Source organism: Myripristis murdjan, chromosome 15 (assembly GCF_902150065.1).
Source record: "Myripristis murdjan chromosome 15, fMyrMur1.1, whole genome shotgun sequence".
In the NCBI taxonomy this organism is placed as follows: Eukaryota; Metazoa; Chordata; class Actinopteri; order Holocentriformes; family Holocentridae; genus Myripristis; species Myripristis murdjan.
The window spans coordinates 30132143-30146511 of NC_043994.1; the positions used below are offsets into that span (position 1 = coordinate 30132143).

The 14369-nt window shown below is 42.2% G+C and overlaps 1 protein-coding gene across 5 annotated transcripts in view; it reads right to left on the reverse strand.

Moving 5' to 3' along the window:
• Positions 1 to 14369, reverse strand: part of rims1a (regulating synaptic membrane exocytosis 1a) — a 112962-nt gene that overhangs the window by 19212 nt on the left and 79381 nt on the right. For 2 of the 5 annotated variants that reach the window (XM_030070615.1, XM_030070614.1), the window contains exons 10-14: positions 13849 to 13870; positions 12077 to 12219; positions 9975 to 10079; positions 9168 to 9227; positions 4736 to 4825 (exon numbers count right to left, since the gene is read on the reverse strand). In XM_030070615.1, the coding sequence (XP_029926475.1) occupies positions 4736 to 4825; positions 9168 to 9227; positions 9975 to 10079; positions 12077 to 12219; positions 13849 to 13870 (420 nt within the window). Of the gene's footprint in view, positions 1 to 51; positions 118 to 436; positions 494 to 2179; positions 2264 to 4735; positions 4826 to 5042; positions 5067 to 5811; positions 5887 to 7006; positions 7016 to 7685; positions 7697 to 8334; positions 8347 to 9167; positions 9228 to 9974; positions 10080 to 12076; positions 12243 to 13848; positions 13871 to 14369 lie in introns of all 5 variants that reach the window. The other 3 variants (XM_030070612.1, XM_030070616.1, XM_030070613.1) reach the window with 3 other exon arrangements.

Sequence of the window (14369 nt, forward strand, 5' to 3'; positions counted from 1 at the left end):
TTCATTTCAAGCTCTGGCTGGCTGTGCGCTTGGCCGGCCTACATGCCTTACCTGCCACTGTCAGAGAACTTCCTGCCAAGAGTCTGACATTCAGGCGTTTCGAGGGTCCGAGGCTGCCTGGAGAATGGTAGATGAGCGAAGGAAACAGCACAGAACAGAAAAAGGGATGGATGGATGAGAGGATGGAAGAGAGTATGATGGAGGGATAAATCATTTAGATTGAGAAGAGTTTGACTCTGTCTGGGGGCTGTCATTGGCCTTATAAGTTTATGATCTGGAAAACAGGAAATAGGAAGCATGCTGTGATGGATGGCGGGACGGTGATATGAATAAGGGGCGCCACACACTCATGCTTCAACTTGACCTGTGCGTGTGTGAGTGTGTGTGTATGTGTGTGTGTGTGTTTGTGTGTGTGTATGTGAGCATGTGTGTGTACCTTTTCTTTGTACTGAGGTGAGTTAAACTCTCTTGAATAGGAAGTAGCATCCATATTCTCCATTCATGGACGTGATGATGACAAGGATGATACAATACATGCGCACACACAGACACACACACACACACACGCAGACACACTCATGATGTGAATAATGGACAGCATGAATTGTAAGTCACTGCTAAGCACTAAACCTTGAAAGAGATTGACTTCTCAAAGACCGAGGAGAAGGCGAGCACAGAGGCAAACGCTATTCTCAGAACGGAAAAAAAGTACGCTCTACAGAACTGCAGAAAGCAAATTCAACACGGCAGAAATTCACACCATAGGCAACACAAACTACAGCAGGATCCAGTAGAACAAACTAAGAAATACCTCAAAGAGAAAATGCAAAGAAAGCAACCAGGACAAAACTACGACAACAACCAAGAGCACAAAGAAGTGGCACAATTCAATAAACCAGAGCACCGCTAACAAACTAAAAAAGCCATCGAAGCAACCCTTTACACAATATAGAGTAAACAAGATAGAACGTGTCAAAGCAAAAGCCCGCGGCAGCACTGTGACTTTTATTTTGACAAGTCATATATTGCAAATCATATTGGCTCTCGCTGCGTTCAGCTCGCTGATCCACACCACACAGCTGACGACTACGGCTTTCAGGTTAGTGACAGGGAGGTACGCTGCAAAAAGCGACCAGATCAGCATGTGATTTTATCTGTTTTAGGATATTGAAATTAAGTGGCATTACATTAGTGCTGTTGCAGTTAATTTTTTTAAAATTTGAAGATAAAGTTAGTTCAGTTTTATGCCAGTTTCAGTTTCAAGAAACAAGCACGGATCATATTCTGGTTTCGTTCTTCAAAATATACAGCATGCAAAAATATCAGCTGTGATAATTTCACCCTTCGTTAACCTGATTAAAGATAAAATCACTCGCTGCGCATATTGCTTTTAGCAGTGTAGCAGAAGCAAGAGGAGTTAAGGTTAGAGGTTTAAGATAGAGGTGAGGAAATTCACTACCAGCTCGGTACAATAATACCAAAACGTGGCCGCAGAGGCAAAAGGGGTTAGGGATTGCTTCAGAGGTGATGCAGAGCTTGACATTTGCCTGAACCCAGTGGGACCAGCGTGGACCCAGAGGGTTTGGGTCTGGTTTGGTGGACTTCAGCACTTAAGCCGGGATCAGACTACATGGTATTTCCCATATTTTTTATCACCATGTCGGATCAGGTGTTCACAGTGACGTGAATTCTTGCCATGTCTCGGCAAAGACCCCGATCAATCAGCACACGCCGCTTTTCACAATCTAGCGTGACGTCTGGAGATGAGGGTCAACAAAAGTATGACAGTCAATGTCCAGAAACGTTGATATGGTAGATTTTGGCCGTCTAGATGACAAATCTCAGCTCTTGAAACATGTCATACTGTTCAATTGTGTCGTGACCGGTCCCTGCACATATTGCACTGCTAAAAGTGATATGTGCAGCGACCGGTCACAACAATCAGAACTCAGAATCGGAATCAGAACTCATGCAGTCGGACTCCAGCATTACTTGGCCGGGTTCGGGTTGGGTTCAGATGTAACACCATGAACTTTCATTGGGTTTGGTGTCATAAAAAGCCTTTGACCTTTCAGCCCACTTTGGGTTCAGGTTTTTTTAAGATCTGGGTCAGGATGGGTTCAGGTTTTTAGGCCCAAGTCAAGCTCTAGGAGGCAGCTGGGGGTCCACACAGGGGTACCTGTCGTCTTCAGGGGAGGCATGTTGGATAAGTATCCTGGGGCTGGCGGGGCGTCTCCGGGGCAGAGAGTGGAACAAAGATTTTCTACACATAGGGAGATGAATCAATCTATTGTGGAGCTATATATGCAAAAATGACATTACGCTGCATTACATTATGTTGTTCTCTAAGCAAAGGCTACATGACCTGATAAAGACTTCAGAACTTCAGACATACATTATCTTTAAAAAAAAAAAAAAAAAAAAAAAGAGAATGCTTTTATCTTTATGGGTAATTTGGGCAAAATAAGCCTTTTGCATGTTAACAGATGTCATCGTCATAGAAAGACATACAGTAGATTTTGCAATATTTGGTCTGACTCTGTAACTCTGGAGTCAGAGTCACTAGAAGTTTGCTCAGCTCAGTAACTGTGCACAGTGAGTGGAAAGTGGTCTAAGCAGTCTACTTGTTTGCAGAAAACCACATGTACTACACAAAACAGAGGACACCTAGCTTGACATATAGTACGATGTAAACATAAATGTGTTTCATAGCTCTATGCATGGTGCATGGTCATTATTTTGCAGGCTTGTTTGGGTTCTGAATTTTATCCATCCTAAATTACATTGCAGAAAACTATAGGGCCATATCTTTAAATAAGTATTCCTTCACAAAAAGTTCATGTGGCACTGTACTAACAAGCATATTAACATGAGATATAGGATTTCATATGTGCTGCATGTGTCAACCACACCATGACGACTCAACATACAAACTTAAATACTTATCCAAAAAGACTTAAGAATAAACTATGAGGCATATTATGGAAGAAGGAGTTATTTGGAAAGACAGCACACAGCAAAAAACAAGACCATGGCATAAAATAACCTGCAAGCTCTTTTAAAATGACCTAATTGGTATGAAAGTTGTCAGTGCAAATGAGGAAGGTGCGAAGGCATATGCAGTGTGAATATCAAAAACGGGGATTTTAGCATCATTACGCCTGTGAAATTTGTTATACATTCACTTACACAGAATTAGTGGAGGAACTGCGATTCATTTTGAAGTTTGACATTGTAGGTGACAGTGGACCTTGTCCCGTCTGCATGGAACAATCAATGAGACCCTGAGGGGAATGGGCCCGCTCAAAACACACGGGTATAGGGAGAAACATAACCAGGGGCGACCCAGTTCTGGAAAATGGACATTTTTGTGGTAAACGCTTGTTCCAGAACAAATTTACATACATTACTCCCCTGTTTCTTTGACATTGGCACACACCAAAAAGGCTAAGTGGGAGCACAGGTTATTTTCCCCAATGGCCATGACTGGAGGTAGGGAGGGGAATAGGTTGCCTAAAAAGAGAGGGGGGCAATTGAATCTAATAAGGAGAAGAAAACTACTCCAAGGTCTATAAAATATTCAGGTCAGAACAAAAAAAATGCAATCAAGTTTCTTTGAAAACAGTGTTTATGTTGGGCGACCATGGGACATTTCTGACCGAGTGGGAAAGCTGGTCTTTTGGGCAAACGTCTTTTTAGTTTTTTACTTCCACAAATCAAGACTCAGCCCTAACCCTAACCCTAACCCTAACCCTAACCTCAGATTATAGACCTTGGGTCACACCTGGAAGAGCTATGCCACTATTGCTAGGGAGGAAAGTACAGAAATGAGAGGAGAGGGTCATTTGCTGAAGTGCTTGGGCAGAAGGTCAGAGTCTTTTAAGTGAAGCAGGATAATGTGGACGAGCCTTTAGCTGCAGAACTTAAAGCACCACAGAAAAAGTGTGTCCATCCAACTCGAGGTGCACCAGCAGCGTCTGTAGCATCAACGCCAACCCAGCTGTGAAGCACTCACACTCATATTGGCAAAGTGAAGCTGCCTTGATGCTGATACTTTAACAACACGCACTTTGGCGCCGTATAAAACTAAAACAGGACGATGCTATTTGTGAAGCTCTGATACCTGAGACTGAACCTGTCACCTCATTCTGGATTATGTGTTTTAGCTGTTAAGGCATTGGACAACCTCCTTTCATGTGCTAAATTATTCCTAATAAGATGTTTTAACATATCGCCCAAATCATTTTCTGAATGAGAATATCCTCAAGCCTGCATTGCATAGTGCATTTATTATAATTTATAAACATTATCCAATAGTCAGTTTGATCGCATTAATAAGTAAACACAACACATTCGCTGTAACTATACCTATATTCATCAATGCTAAGTAGCATGAATGTGTGTAAGCGGTGCAGCGCTTTGATCAGTCCTTGCTATCGGCTTATCGACGTAGCAAAGAACTCTTATCAACTCTTATTGTGAAAAATTGAAATCAGTGCACCTCAATACACAAGGTAAAGAAGGGGAGCTGTGGTTAAAGCGTGGGAGCGACTGGGTGGAACGTGGCAACGCAGTCGAGGGGGAACGTGAAGGTCTGGGTGGAGTGAGGTGGGGAGGAGACTGATCTCAAGGTGAGAGAGGAGCTACAGAGGCGGGGAGGGAGGAGGGAGGAGGACCAGACAGAGCGGGGAGGGGGACCGACAAAGCCAGGGGAGGAGGGGACGGAGGCCGGTACCTTTGAGGCTCTTGTGAGGGGACATGATTGTCTGGAGTCAGACAGTTGGTGCTAGCGCTCCTAACCCTGTCCAGAGAAGGCTGAAGATCACTACAACATGCCATCCAATGGAGGAAGAGGAGTTGAGGTAGAGGAGGAGGAGGAGGAGGAGGAGGAGAGGAAGAGGAGACAGGAGGAGAGGACAGAAACAAACACAAAGAGAAAAAAAAAAACAATGGACAAACAGAAAAAAAAACAAAAACAACAACAAATAAAGAGTCATGTTAGATTGCCAAAATCAACACTGATCTGAGAACAAAACCATGACTGGCTGGTTGGCATGGAGATGGGGCTGTCAGGAAGTTGTCGTGGTTGTCATGGAGACTGGCGGAAAACGTTTTGACTTAGCAACAGACTGAAGGCTCTCTGAACGTTTTACCAGATGTTTAACCGTGGATTATAGTGTGTGTGTGTGTGTGTGTGTGTGTGTGTGTGTGTGTGTGTGCATGTGTGTGTCTTACCTAACAGTAACCTCGTCTGTGAACCTGAGCACGCGGTGTGTGACGGAGCGGCGCGTTGCCGTGACAACGCTCGGTCCCGCGACAGAGCTTGTCTTTTGACATGCAGGCAGCGTGGAACTGGTAGCGAGATAATAAAAAAAAAAAAAACAAAGAAAAAAAAAAGGAAACAGCATGCAGTCGCAAATAAAACACAAATATCTAAGGAAGCTGAGATGGGTGAAGCTCCTGCACTGCTGAGTTTTCAAAATACTCACTTTAAATGAAGTCCACAGGTTTTTGGAGATCATATAAGGCATGTATGAGTGTGACCTGCTGCTTCTGTCCTAACAAAGATGCCGTATGCTTCTAACAATCTTTGGAAACTAAAATAATCCAAATAATCAGGCTAAAAAAAAAAAAAAAAAACAGGCTCTCTGTCTTAGTTTCTGTAAAAACTGGCATTCAGGAAACACAAAGCTTCACCCAGCAGTGACTGAACTGTAACCCTAATCCTAATCCTAATCCTAACACCTACAGCTGCTGCTACTCAGAACTGGGCCAAGCCGGCACCCCCAGCCTGTCCCACCGTGGACTTACCTGTACATGTGCTTGAGGATACCGTTGAATAACAGTGGCATCTTAGGTGGGAGTGTGTTACTGTGCCTAGCAGATCTCCGGATTGTAAGGTGCATGCAGCAGACAGAAAGACAGCAGGAGAACGGGAGGAACGGGTGAAATAAGAGAAAAAAGAAAAGGGAACGCTTGGACAACAGACAGAAAGTTCCTGCAGGGCAAAAGAAGTGACTTACCCAGTGATTTTATACATCAGTCAGGATAATTCACCTTGTTTAAAGATATTTTAAAGTTGCATAATCTTGTGCTTGTTTTAGGAAACTCCATGTTTTACCATAAAGCAACGTGCTTCAGGACATTTAGAAAATCAGACAGTTTCATATTTCAGTCCTTTCTTTGTGTCGTTTCTTCGTAAAATCCACAGCGTCGCCTGAAGTCACTGAGTGCAGCGTAGTCTGACACTTCAGCTTCATTCATCTTGAAAAAAGAACCGCTGGGAACTCTGTAGTCCAGTAAGTTTAGGCCAAAACTGGGGTCAACCTAGGACAAATTGCAAGAGAAGCAAACTCAACTGATTTTGTATCCTCAGTTTGTCCTGAGTGAGGGGAAAAAGGTCCCAAGAAATCCCATTGGTGGAAAGTTTTGAAAATCACCTTTTTATGACCACATATTACCAAAAAACACTGTTTTTAACACACAGGGGAAAGGGGATCAAAATTTTACTTTCAGATATCACTATAAAAATTCACAAGTTGATTACACACAAAGACAAGAAAAAAAGTCAATTACAAGTTCTTTGAATTATTCTGTTTACACATGCATATCACACATTATCTGATTTGATATGCGCTAATAAGGAATATAAGGAATAAATGCCAGAAGACACATTTAAACAGTGAATTAAAAGGTTACTATATATATAGTAACCTTTTAATTCACTGTTATATAGTAACCTTTTAATTCAAGGTTACTGTATATATAGTAACCTTTTAATTCAAGGTTACTGTATATATAGTAACCTTTTAATTCACTGTTTAAATATCTGTTCTGGCATTTATTCCTTATATTCCTTATTAGTGCATATCAAATCAGATAATGTGTGATATGCATGTGTAAACAGAATAATTCAAAGAACTTGTAATTGACTTTTTTTCTTGTCTTTGTGTGTGTAATCAACTTGTGAATTTTTATAGTGATATCTGACAGTAAAATGTTGAACCCCTTTCCCCTGTGTGTTAAAAACAGTGTTTTTTGGTAATATGTGGTCATAAATAGGTGATTTTCAAAACTTTCCACCAATGGGATTTCTTGGGACTTTTTTTCCCCTCACTCAGGACAAACTGAGGATACAAAATCAGTTGAGTTTTTTTCTCTTGCAATTTGTCCTAGGTTTTTTCATAAAATGACTACTGGGCTCAGGCTAAAATCACTGGCTAAGTGAGAAAGCTGGGGAGCAGACGTGGAGCACCGCATGCCCGATGTGGAGGCAGTCAAAATAAAAACCAGCTCTCGCCGCCGCATTTCTTTATTTTCTACACTTTAATACAACATGTCTTAATGGCCATTATACTGGGCTGATACTGGTGTTTTTATACATATCATTAATTGATATTACACTGGTTGTCTATGGGATGCAACATGAATATGTGTAAAAGAACATGTTGATCAGATTACACACACGTAGGTAAAGGTGCATATGTTGTATTATTATTGCCATCCTGGGATTTAATGGAGAGTTATTATTATTTAATGAATTATTATTTAAATGCAGTTTTCCACGCTGATTAAAACTTTCAGGGAAAAGTAAAGGATTTTTTTTTTTTTTTCTAAACAGCATTTTGGTTGTAGTTTCAGTCCAAAAATACTGGTGTTGGCCTTTATAATCCCAAACTGAAAACTATGAATTGCACTCACTGCTACAAACACACTGATAGCTCTGTCATGTCCTCACAGATTATTCTGGATTAGCTTCATCACGATGCGACGGCGACACCAGCAACAGAGAGAAACAAACTGATGTGTGGAAATCGAACAGCGCTATAAAAAGTGAGTGCTATAAAATGCTGTGTGTTCTGTTTTATTAAATCTGGAAATTTCAAAATGTGTCGGGCCATGGGTTCACAGTGCAGAGACGCCTCACTCAGGACACAATGGAACTACATTTTTTGACTTTATTGTTTTATCCTTGATGACTTTTCAGGTGCAGCTGGATATTTTCAGATTTTTTTTTTCACTGCATTTTCTCATGAACCTGCGTCTCCAGTCGTGTCTTATAAACATACCGTGCTGCCTTTAGCTCTGCTGGCCCCGGTGAGGAAAAGCCTGTGGAGAATGAAGCTGTAGTGCCCTCTAGTGGACAAGACATCATACTACAACTGAGAAACTACAGGACTCCACCTAATCACCTCTATGGCCTCCTTTCCACCGGGCAATGAAAGTCTTCTCATATAATTTAGAAAGATTATATTTACACCTGACAGTTGCATATTTCCATCCTTGAAAACTGAAAGTGTAAACTCCTTATTTGGCCCGTTCCTCGTCCATGACACCAAATGCATCCTCAGTTCGGCTTGGGTGAATTTCAGTGAAATGATTACTTTCATTTTCAAGTAATCAATTAATCATTTATTGTATAAAGTGTGAAAAATTCATGATCAGAGCCCTCCTTATTATACCAGCAGCCAAAAAAGACCCTGCGTACTAATTTAATAAAGCTATGAACGGAGGAGAGGAAGACAGTCTTGGCATCTTAGTGATCTTATATCAGCAAATATTTGGCATTTTCACTTGATAAACCTGCAAAGTCGCAACTTGACCGTGTAGAAATCAGCAAATCTTTCTGCTGCTCTTTCACAATAAAAGTGAAAGAAACAGCGTCATTACAAATAATTTCATCGCCGTAACCGAGTAGCTTTTTGGTGTCCTTTCCATGGTGTCACAAATTTTACTTTTAGTTCTTAAAATGTGTTTTGACTGACATGTGGTGCTTCCCCGCATTTAAAACTACAGCTGCTCGCTATTTTTTTTGTATATTGTCCTGATGTGCAGCGATTAGCAGCTCTGAAGAGAAACTAATCTGGTTTTTATGGTTGTTCATGCATTTTATTTTTCTTTGTTGATCTGTTTTGTGAAAAGTAAAGGGACTTTTACTCTGAGTGCAATTTAAATTACTGAGTTTTGCTCCTGTATGGTAGATTTTTAGCATTTTAGTTACTATTTTTGTGTTCATCACCTGACAAACTGCTATAAAAGTTTGTTCAGTGATGAAAATGCCCAGAGAGACGACTGAGTCAAAACTGTGAGAGTCAGGCACCTAAAGCCGAGCTCAAACCCAAATCCAGAGACAAAACATAAACCAGAGTCGTGATTGGCTGGTTTACCTGGTGTGGAGGCACTCAGCACTTTTGCCCCGCATTGATTGGTGGATCATGATGACCTCACTGTGGTTACCATGGGGATGGATGACACATGAGGAAATCAACAACAGTCAAAAATCAGAAGAGCAGAGAGAGAAGAGGGTGAACAGGGAAGAGAAGGCGCCGCTAGCTACGCACGCACACGCGCACACACACACACACACACACACACACACACACACACACACACACACAGACACACACAAAGAGCTGCCGTAGGCTTCTGTGATCGATGCCTTATTGTCTAAAAGCAGTTTGAAAGGCGCATTTTACACAGTACGACTGAAACAAAGGAGAATTACCGCAGCAAACTCTATTCAACACCTAAACAAAACCAAATCATAAAAACAGCAAAATAGGCGGGAGAAAAGAAAAGGGCAGAGAAACTGAGAAATTAAGAAACATAAAAAAAAATAACAACAATAAAGAAAAGGATTCAAATTGAAGGAAGGACGGATTCTGCAATATCGAAACATGCATTCACACTCCAGGTAAAAATATACACGCTCTCTGTGCAACACACACATTTTGCATTCAACCCCATTGTCCATCAACGGTTAAATCTCTAAACAGGTGAATAATGTCTCACGCACACACACACACACACAACAGAAAGAATACACTTTACACACACTGGAAACAACACACAACTCCTGTGACAGTTAGTGCTTGTTACATGTGCAACATTTTAGGTGGTACACTCTTTCTCTCTCTCTCTCTCCCTCACACACACACACACACACCAACACACACACACACACACCCACACACCTGTCATCCAGGTACTCCTCCTCCTGGTGGAAACCTCTGGCAGCGTCATAGTAACGAGTCGGAGAGCGAGAACGACGATTGTGAGGAATCTCATCGTCCAAACTCCTGACACAGAGAAGGAAAGAAAGAAAGAAGGAAAGAAAGAAGGAAGGAAAGAAGAGAGTGAGACAGTGAGACAGTCGGTCAGACAGACAGGCGCTCCGGCGGTCTTGCGGCAGCCTCTTGGCTCGGCTGCTTTGGCTCGCCGGGCCAGTAAAAGCAGAGCTGGCAGCACGGCGTGTTCTGCGTCAGACAGACGTTTCATTAGGAGATGGAGTCGGCCCGCTGGCGTCCAGCAGCCTCTGTGGCCTCGCCGCCGGGGTCGGAGCCGTGCATCACTCTGACGGCTTAACGGGCCCGTGCTGCTCTGACGGAGCGCCACATACAGGCCAGTCATTGTCAGGCCCATGATGGGTGATTCACACCCGGCATGGAAGCACCGGGCGCACATCTCTCCCCCGAGTGCATTTTGGAAACGTCGGATTTACGAGCTGCACTGCAAAAACTCAAAATCTTACCAAGATTATTTGTCTTATTTCAAGTCAAAAATGTCTTATTACACTTAAAATAAGACATGATCACCTCAGAAGTAAATTGTTTTTAGACAATTGTCTCAAATGAAAATTGTCTAAAAACAATTTACTTCTGAGGTGATCATGTCTTATTTTAAGCATAATGAGATATTTTGACTTGAAATAAGACATTTTTGAGTTGAAATAAGACAAATAATCTTGTTAAGATTTCGCGTTTTTGCAGTGTGGAGTGGCATCAGCGTCCCACTCAAAAGTGTAATCACAAAGTTGTGAGAAATTAGAAATATCAACGAAAGAAAGAAAGAAAGAAAGAAAGAAAGAAAGAAAGAGAAAGAAAGAAAGAAAGGAAGAAAGAAAGAAAGAAAAAGAAGAGTTTCTCAGCTGTGATGTTTCATGGTCGCTTTCTACTTCAGCAACAGGTTTTCTGCTGCTTACTTTTCTCTGCTGCTCAAGTAAAAATCAAGTTTTCGATATTTTGATATTTTTATAGTTTTAGACTATCGGTGAAAAAAAAAAATCACCTTTCTCCTGCCATCCGTGTTTGATCATTTCAAGTTGCTATGATTATCCGATGATTATCCGATGATTTCAGCTGCCATAAGTCGAATTCATCGGGCGCCTCCTTGGTGAAAAGCGTCATCATTTCATAAGAAATATGCCCGAGGCAGGTTGTGCTGCCTGTGTTTCTGTACAGGTTAATAATAATTTATTCAAAAGCAGATTTTTCTTCTCGTTGTGATCGGTCACAGGATGAAAGAGCAGGGGACATTTTTCTGAGAAGATCAACTTGCAGCAGTGCTTTTTTTCTTTTTTTCAGTTTTTAATTGTTGAACAGCTGCTTCCAATAGGATTCTGTGTAAAAACAACGAACCCTAACCCTAACCCTAACCCTAACCCTAACCCTAGCCGAGGAACATGTCACTGTATGTGGACATGACCTACAAATGCAGCAATTAAATATAACATGTCTAAATTTGCTTAATGTGCTAAATGTGTTGCACTGCTTACAAGCTCGGCTGCAAAAATAATTTGTCAGTACAGACCAGAGTTTATCCTGCTCTCATCCAAGGCAATAAAAATGTCACTGCAGACACAGAGGCATGTTTCCAGTCATTCCAGTTCTTCATTAACACAGTCCAGATTTGGAAGTGGTTATACATGCCGGGCATTTTTCACATTATGTATCAGTAATGGACGTCTGTAACACCTCCCCGGGTTTTCATACAATAACAACTCAGCAGTGAGTAAGAGCTGCAGTGCAAGTTTAGAAAGTCACTCCTTCCCCCATCTGCTATCGCCAGAAACTTTAACCTCAGTTTGCTCTGGAGGAACAGCGCTCTCTTCCTGTTTTGTGCCGTAAAGCAGCCAAAATCCAGCCAGTGAAAAGGAGCTGTCGGTCGTGTTGATGCTCTCGTTTGTTGAATATCGTCTCACCGTGAGTGTGTTCATGATTTATTGACGTTAAAATGCCACGTGAAAGCCTCTTTACCGCCTTTTGATCTGATTTTGCCCCCCCCACTCCATTCTCACCTCTGGGCGGGGACGTTGGCCGGCCGTGACCGCGTGCGCCCCTGGTCCTCGCGGTGCGGCGAGACCGAGCGCGAGCGGATGTGACGGGCGGGCATCCTCTGCTGCTCCGGGACCTCCAGCGTGGACGAGGGCTCCCGCTGCCTCTCCCGGCCTCGCCCGTCCACTGCTGGGGGGGGCATGGGAAACCACAAACACACACATATATATTGATATACAGATATGGATACACACACATTTGCACATATGAACATACATACAGAAAAAAACAAAAAAAAACAGGAGAGTGTGTCACATTTTGCATGATGTCTTCACTTCAGGTGTGGAAGTGCCTGCAGAGGAAAAAGGAGGGAACCCAAACGCGACTAAACACTGAAACGGCGAAAAGAAAAAAAAGTGTTTTGAAGGCATTTATGAGCACGGTAAATGCGCCGCTCCACAAAATGTGCAAATGTGCAAAACGGACAAATGTGCTGATTTCACATCTGGCTCTTCTGTCCACCGGTGCCCATTGTGGAGGTCACAGCATTTACATCTTTGTCAAACTGCAGCTGCACCGCCGCTCCCCCACCGAGAGGCAGCGCCGGGAAAACCCTGCAGCTCCGGTGCAAGACGGCTGCACGGTGGCCGACCTCTACAATGGCTACCGACGCACACAAACACTAATCGGTGAATCATACGGCAAAAAATCCATAATAAAATCCATAATAGACAAGATATGAGCATCCGGTGGTGGCGGATGAAGCGGGAGAGACTCAGACGGCGTTTCAGCTTCACCGAAACTGAACCCCGGCCTGTGAGTTTTGGAGATGCACGGCAGGTGAACGTCATGCCGGAGCCGAAAATGAGCAGGCATCCCGAACTCACCAGAAATTAGAAAACAGCAAAGTTAGTTAAAGCTGAACTCCAGATTTTTGTGTCATAACTATAATACTGTGTGCAGAATATGACTTAGGGATATAGAAACTTTTTCTTTTTTCTTTCTTTTAAAGGAATGCATCAAGCTTTTCAGATAATAGCCCATTAGCCACAAAAACCATGCATATGCTGATAGTAGATCCTTGTGCCTAACATATTAGCATACATTATGTTGAGTGATGGCCACTAGCACTGTCCAGCAAAAATAAAAGACCCTTTAGTGATTAAAAAAGATTGTTATATATTTATATATATTATACACGTTTTATACTGTATGAGATATATCTTAAATATGACATTGCTGACTCAGTTTCATTAGTATAATAGGTTTATTTTGTCACTATTATAGGCACGCAGCCACATATTCATCCACTTTAAAGTTTTATTTTTTCTGCAGTCTCACACAGCCCACTGCTTTTGCTCCATAGAAAAAAAGTATCAAAAAGTCCTTGCTAATTTAAAATAAGCTACTTTTTTCATATTTTGAGTAAATTCAGATAATCTCCTACACCGAAACGGCCCGACATTACAGCCACATGATGAGTTAAAATTGCTCTACTGTTTAGCTTTAGAGCTGCTACAAACTCATTTTCTCAGTTTTGTTGATTGTCGTTGCGTTATCACTTTGCACAGTGCAAGCTAAAGCGTTCAGATTTACTAAAATTACTTTGGTTAAATATTCCCATCACTCAGCATGGTGCCTCCTAATGTGTTAGCATAGAGCACCAGAACCACCGATCTACTTGGAACACATGGATGAAAAACTTTATGTATTTATTAAAGATGTACGGTATTAAATTACCACTATTAAAGAGTATTTTTCTTTAGTGTGTATGAAGTTGTAATAAACCTCCTGCAGCGGACCGTCTTTGAGGAGGACTAACAGTATAATTGGTATTGCTTTAATTTGCGATGATTTGGTGCCCTGCAGATAAAAATATGAATCTAGCAGCTGATGGGCCTTGAAGGTGTCTGGCCGGCTCGGTGGGGTTTTGTCCCCGTCCCAAGGTCGCTGGCTCCGGTTCAGACACACCGGCGCCTGCAGGCTCACGCCGGGCTCCTTGGTTTGGTTCAGGAAAGTGACGGCGAGGTTTGGTTTTCTTTTCGTTCGTCGCCGCCATGCATGGAAATTCAAACAGGACATACTTTTCAGTTCACTCCCTCCTTCCTGCTTTGAAGCAGACGCCCGTAAACAACACACAGATGCACACACACCAGGGCTCCGCCAATACGGGTTTTTTTTTTTTTTTTTTTTGAAGGCCAATAGTGCGTCGATATCTTTTGGATCAAAGCGGAAATGTTGTGCCAGCATTCAATTTTCTGAAATGTGACTGTTTTCGTGCCAAAAACACTCTCCGAAAGTTACAAGTGTCCACAA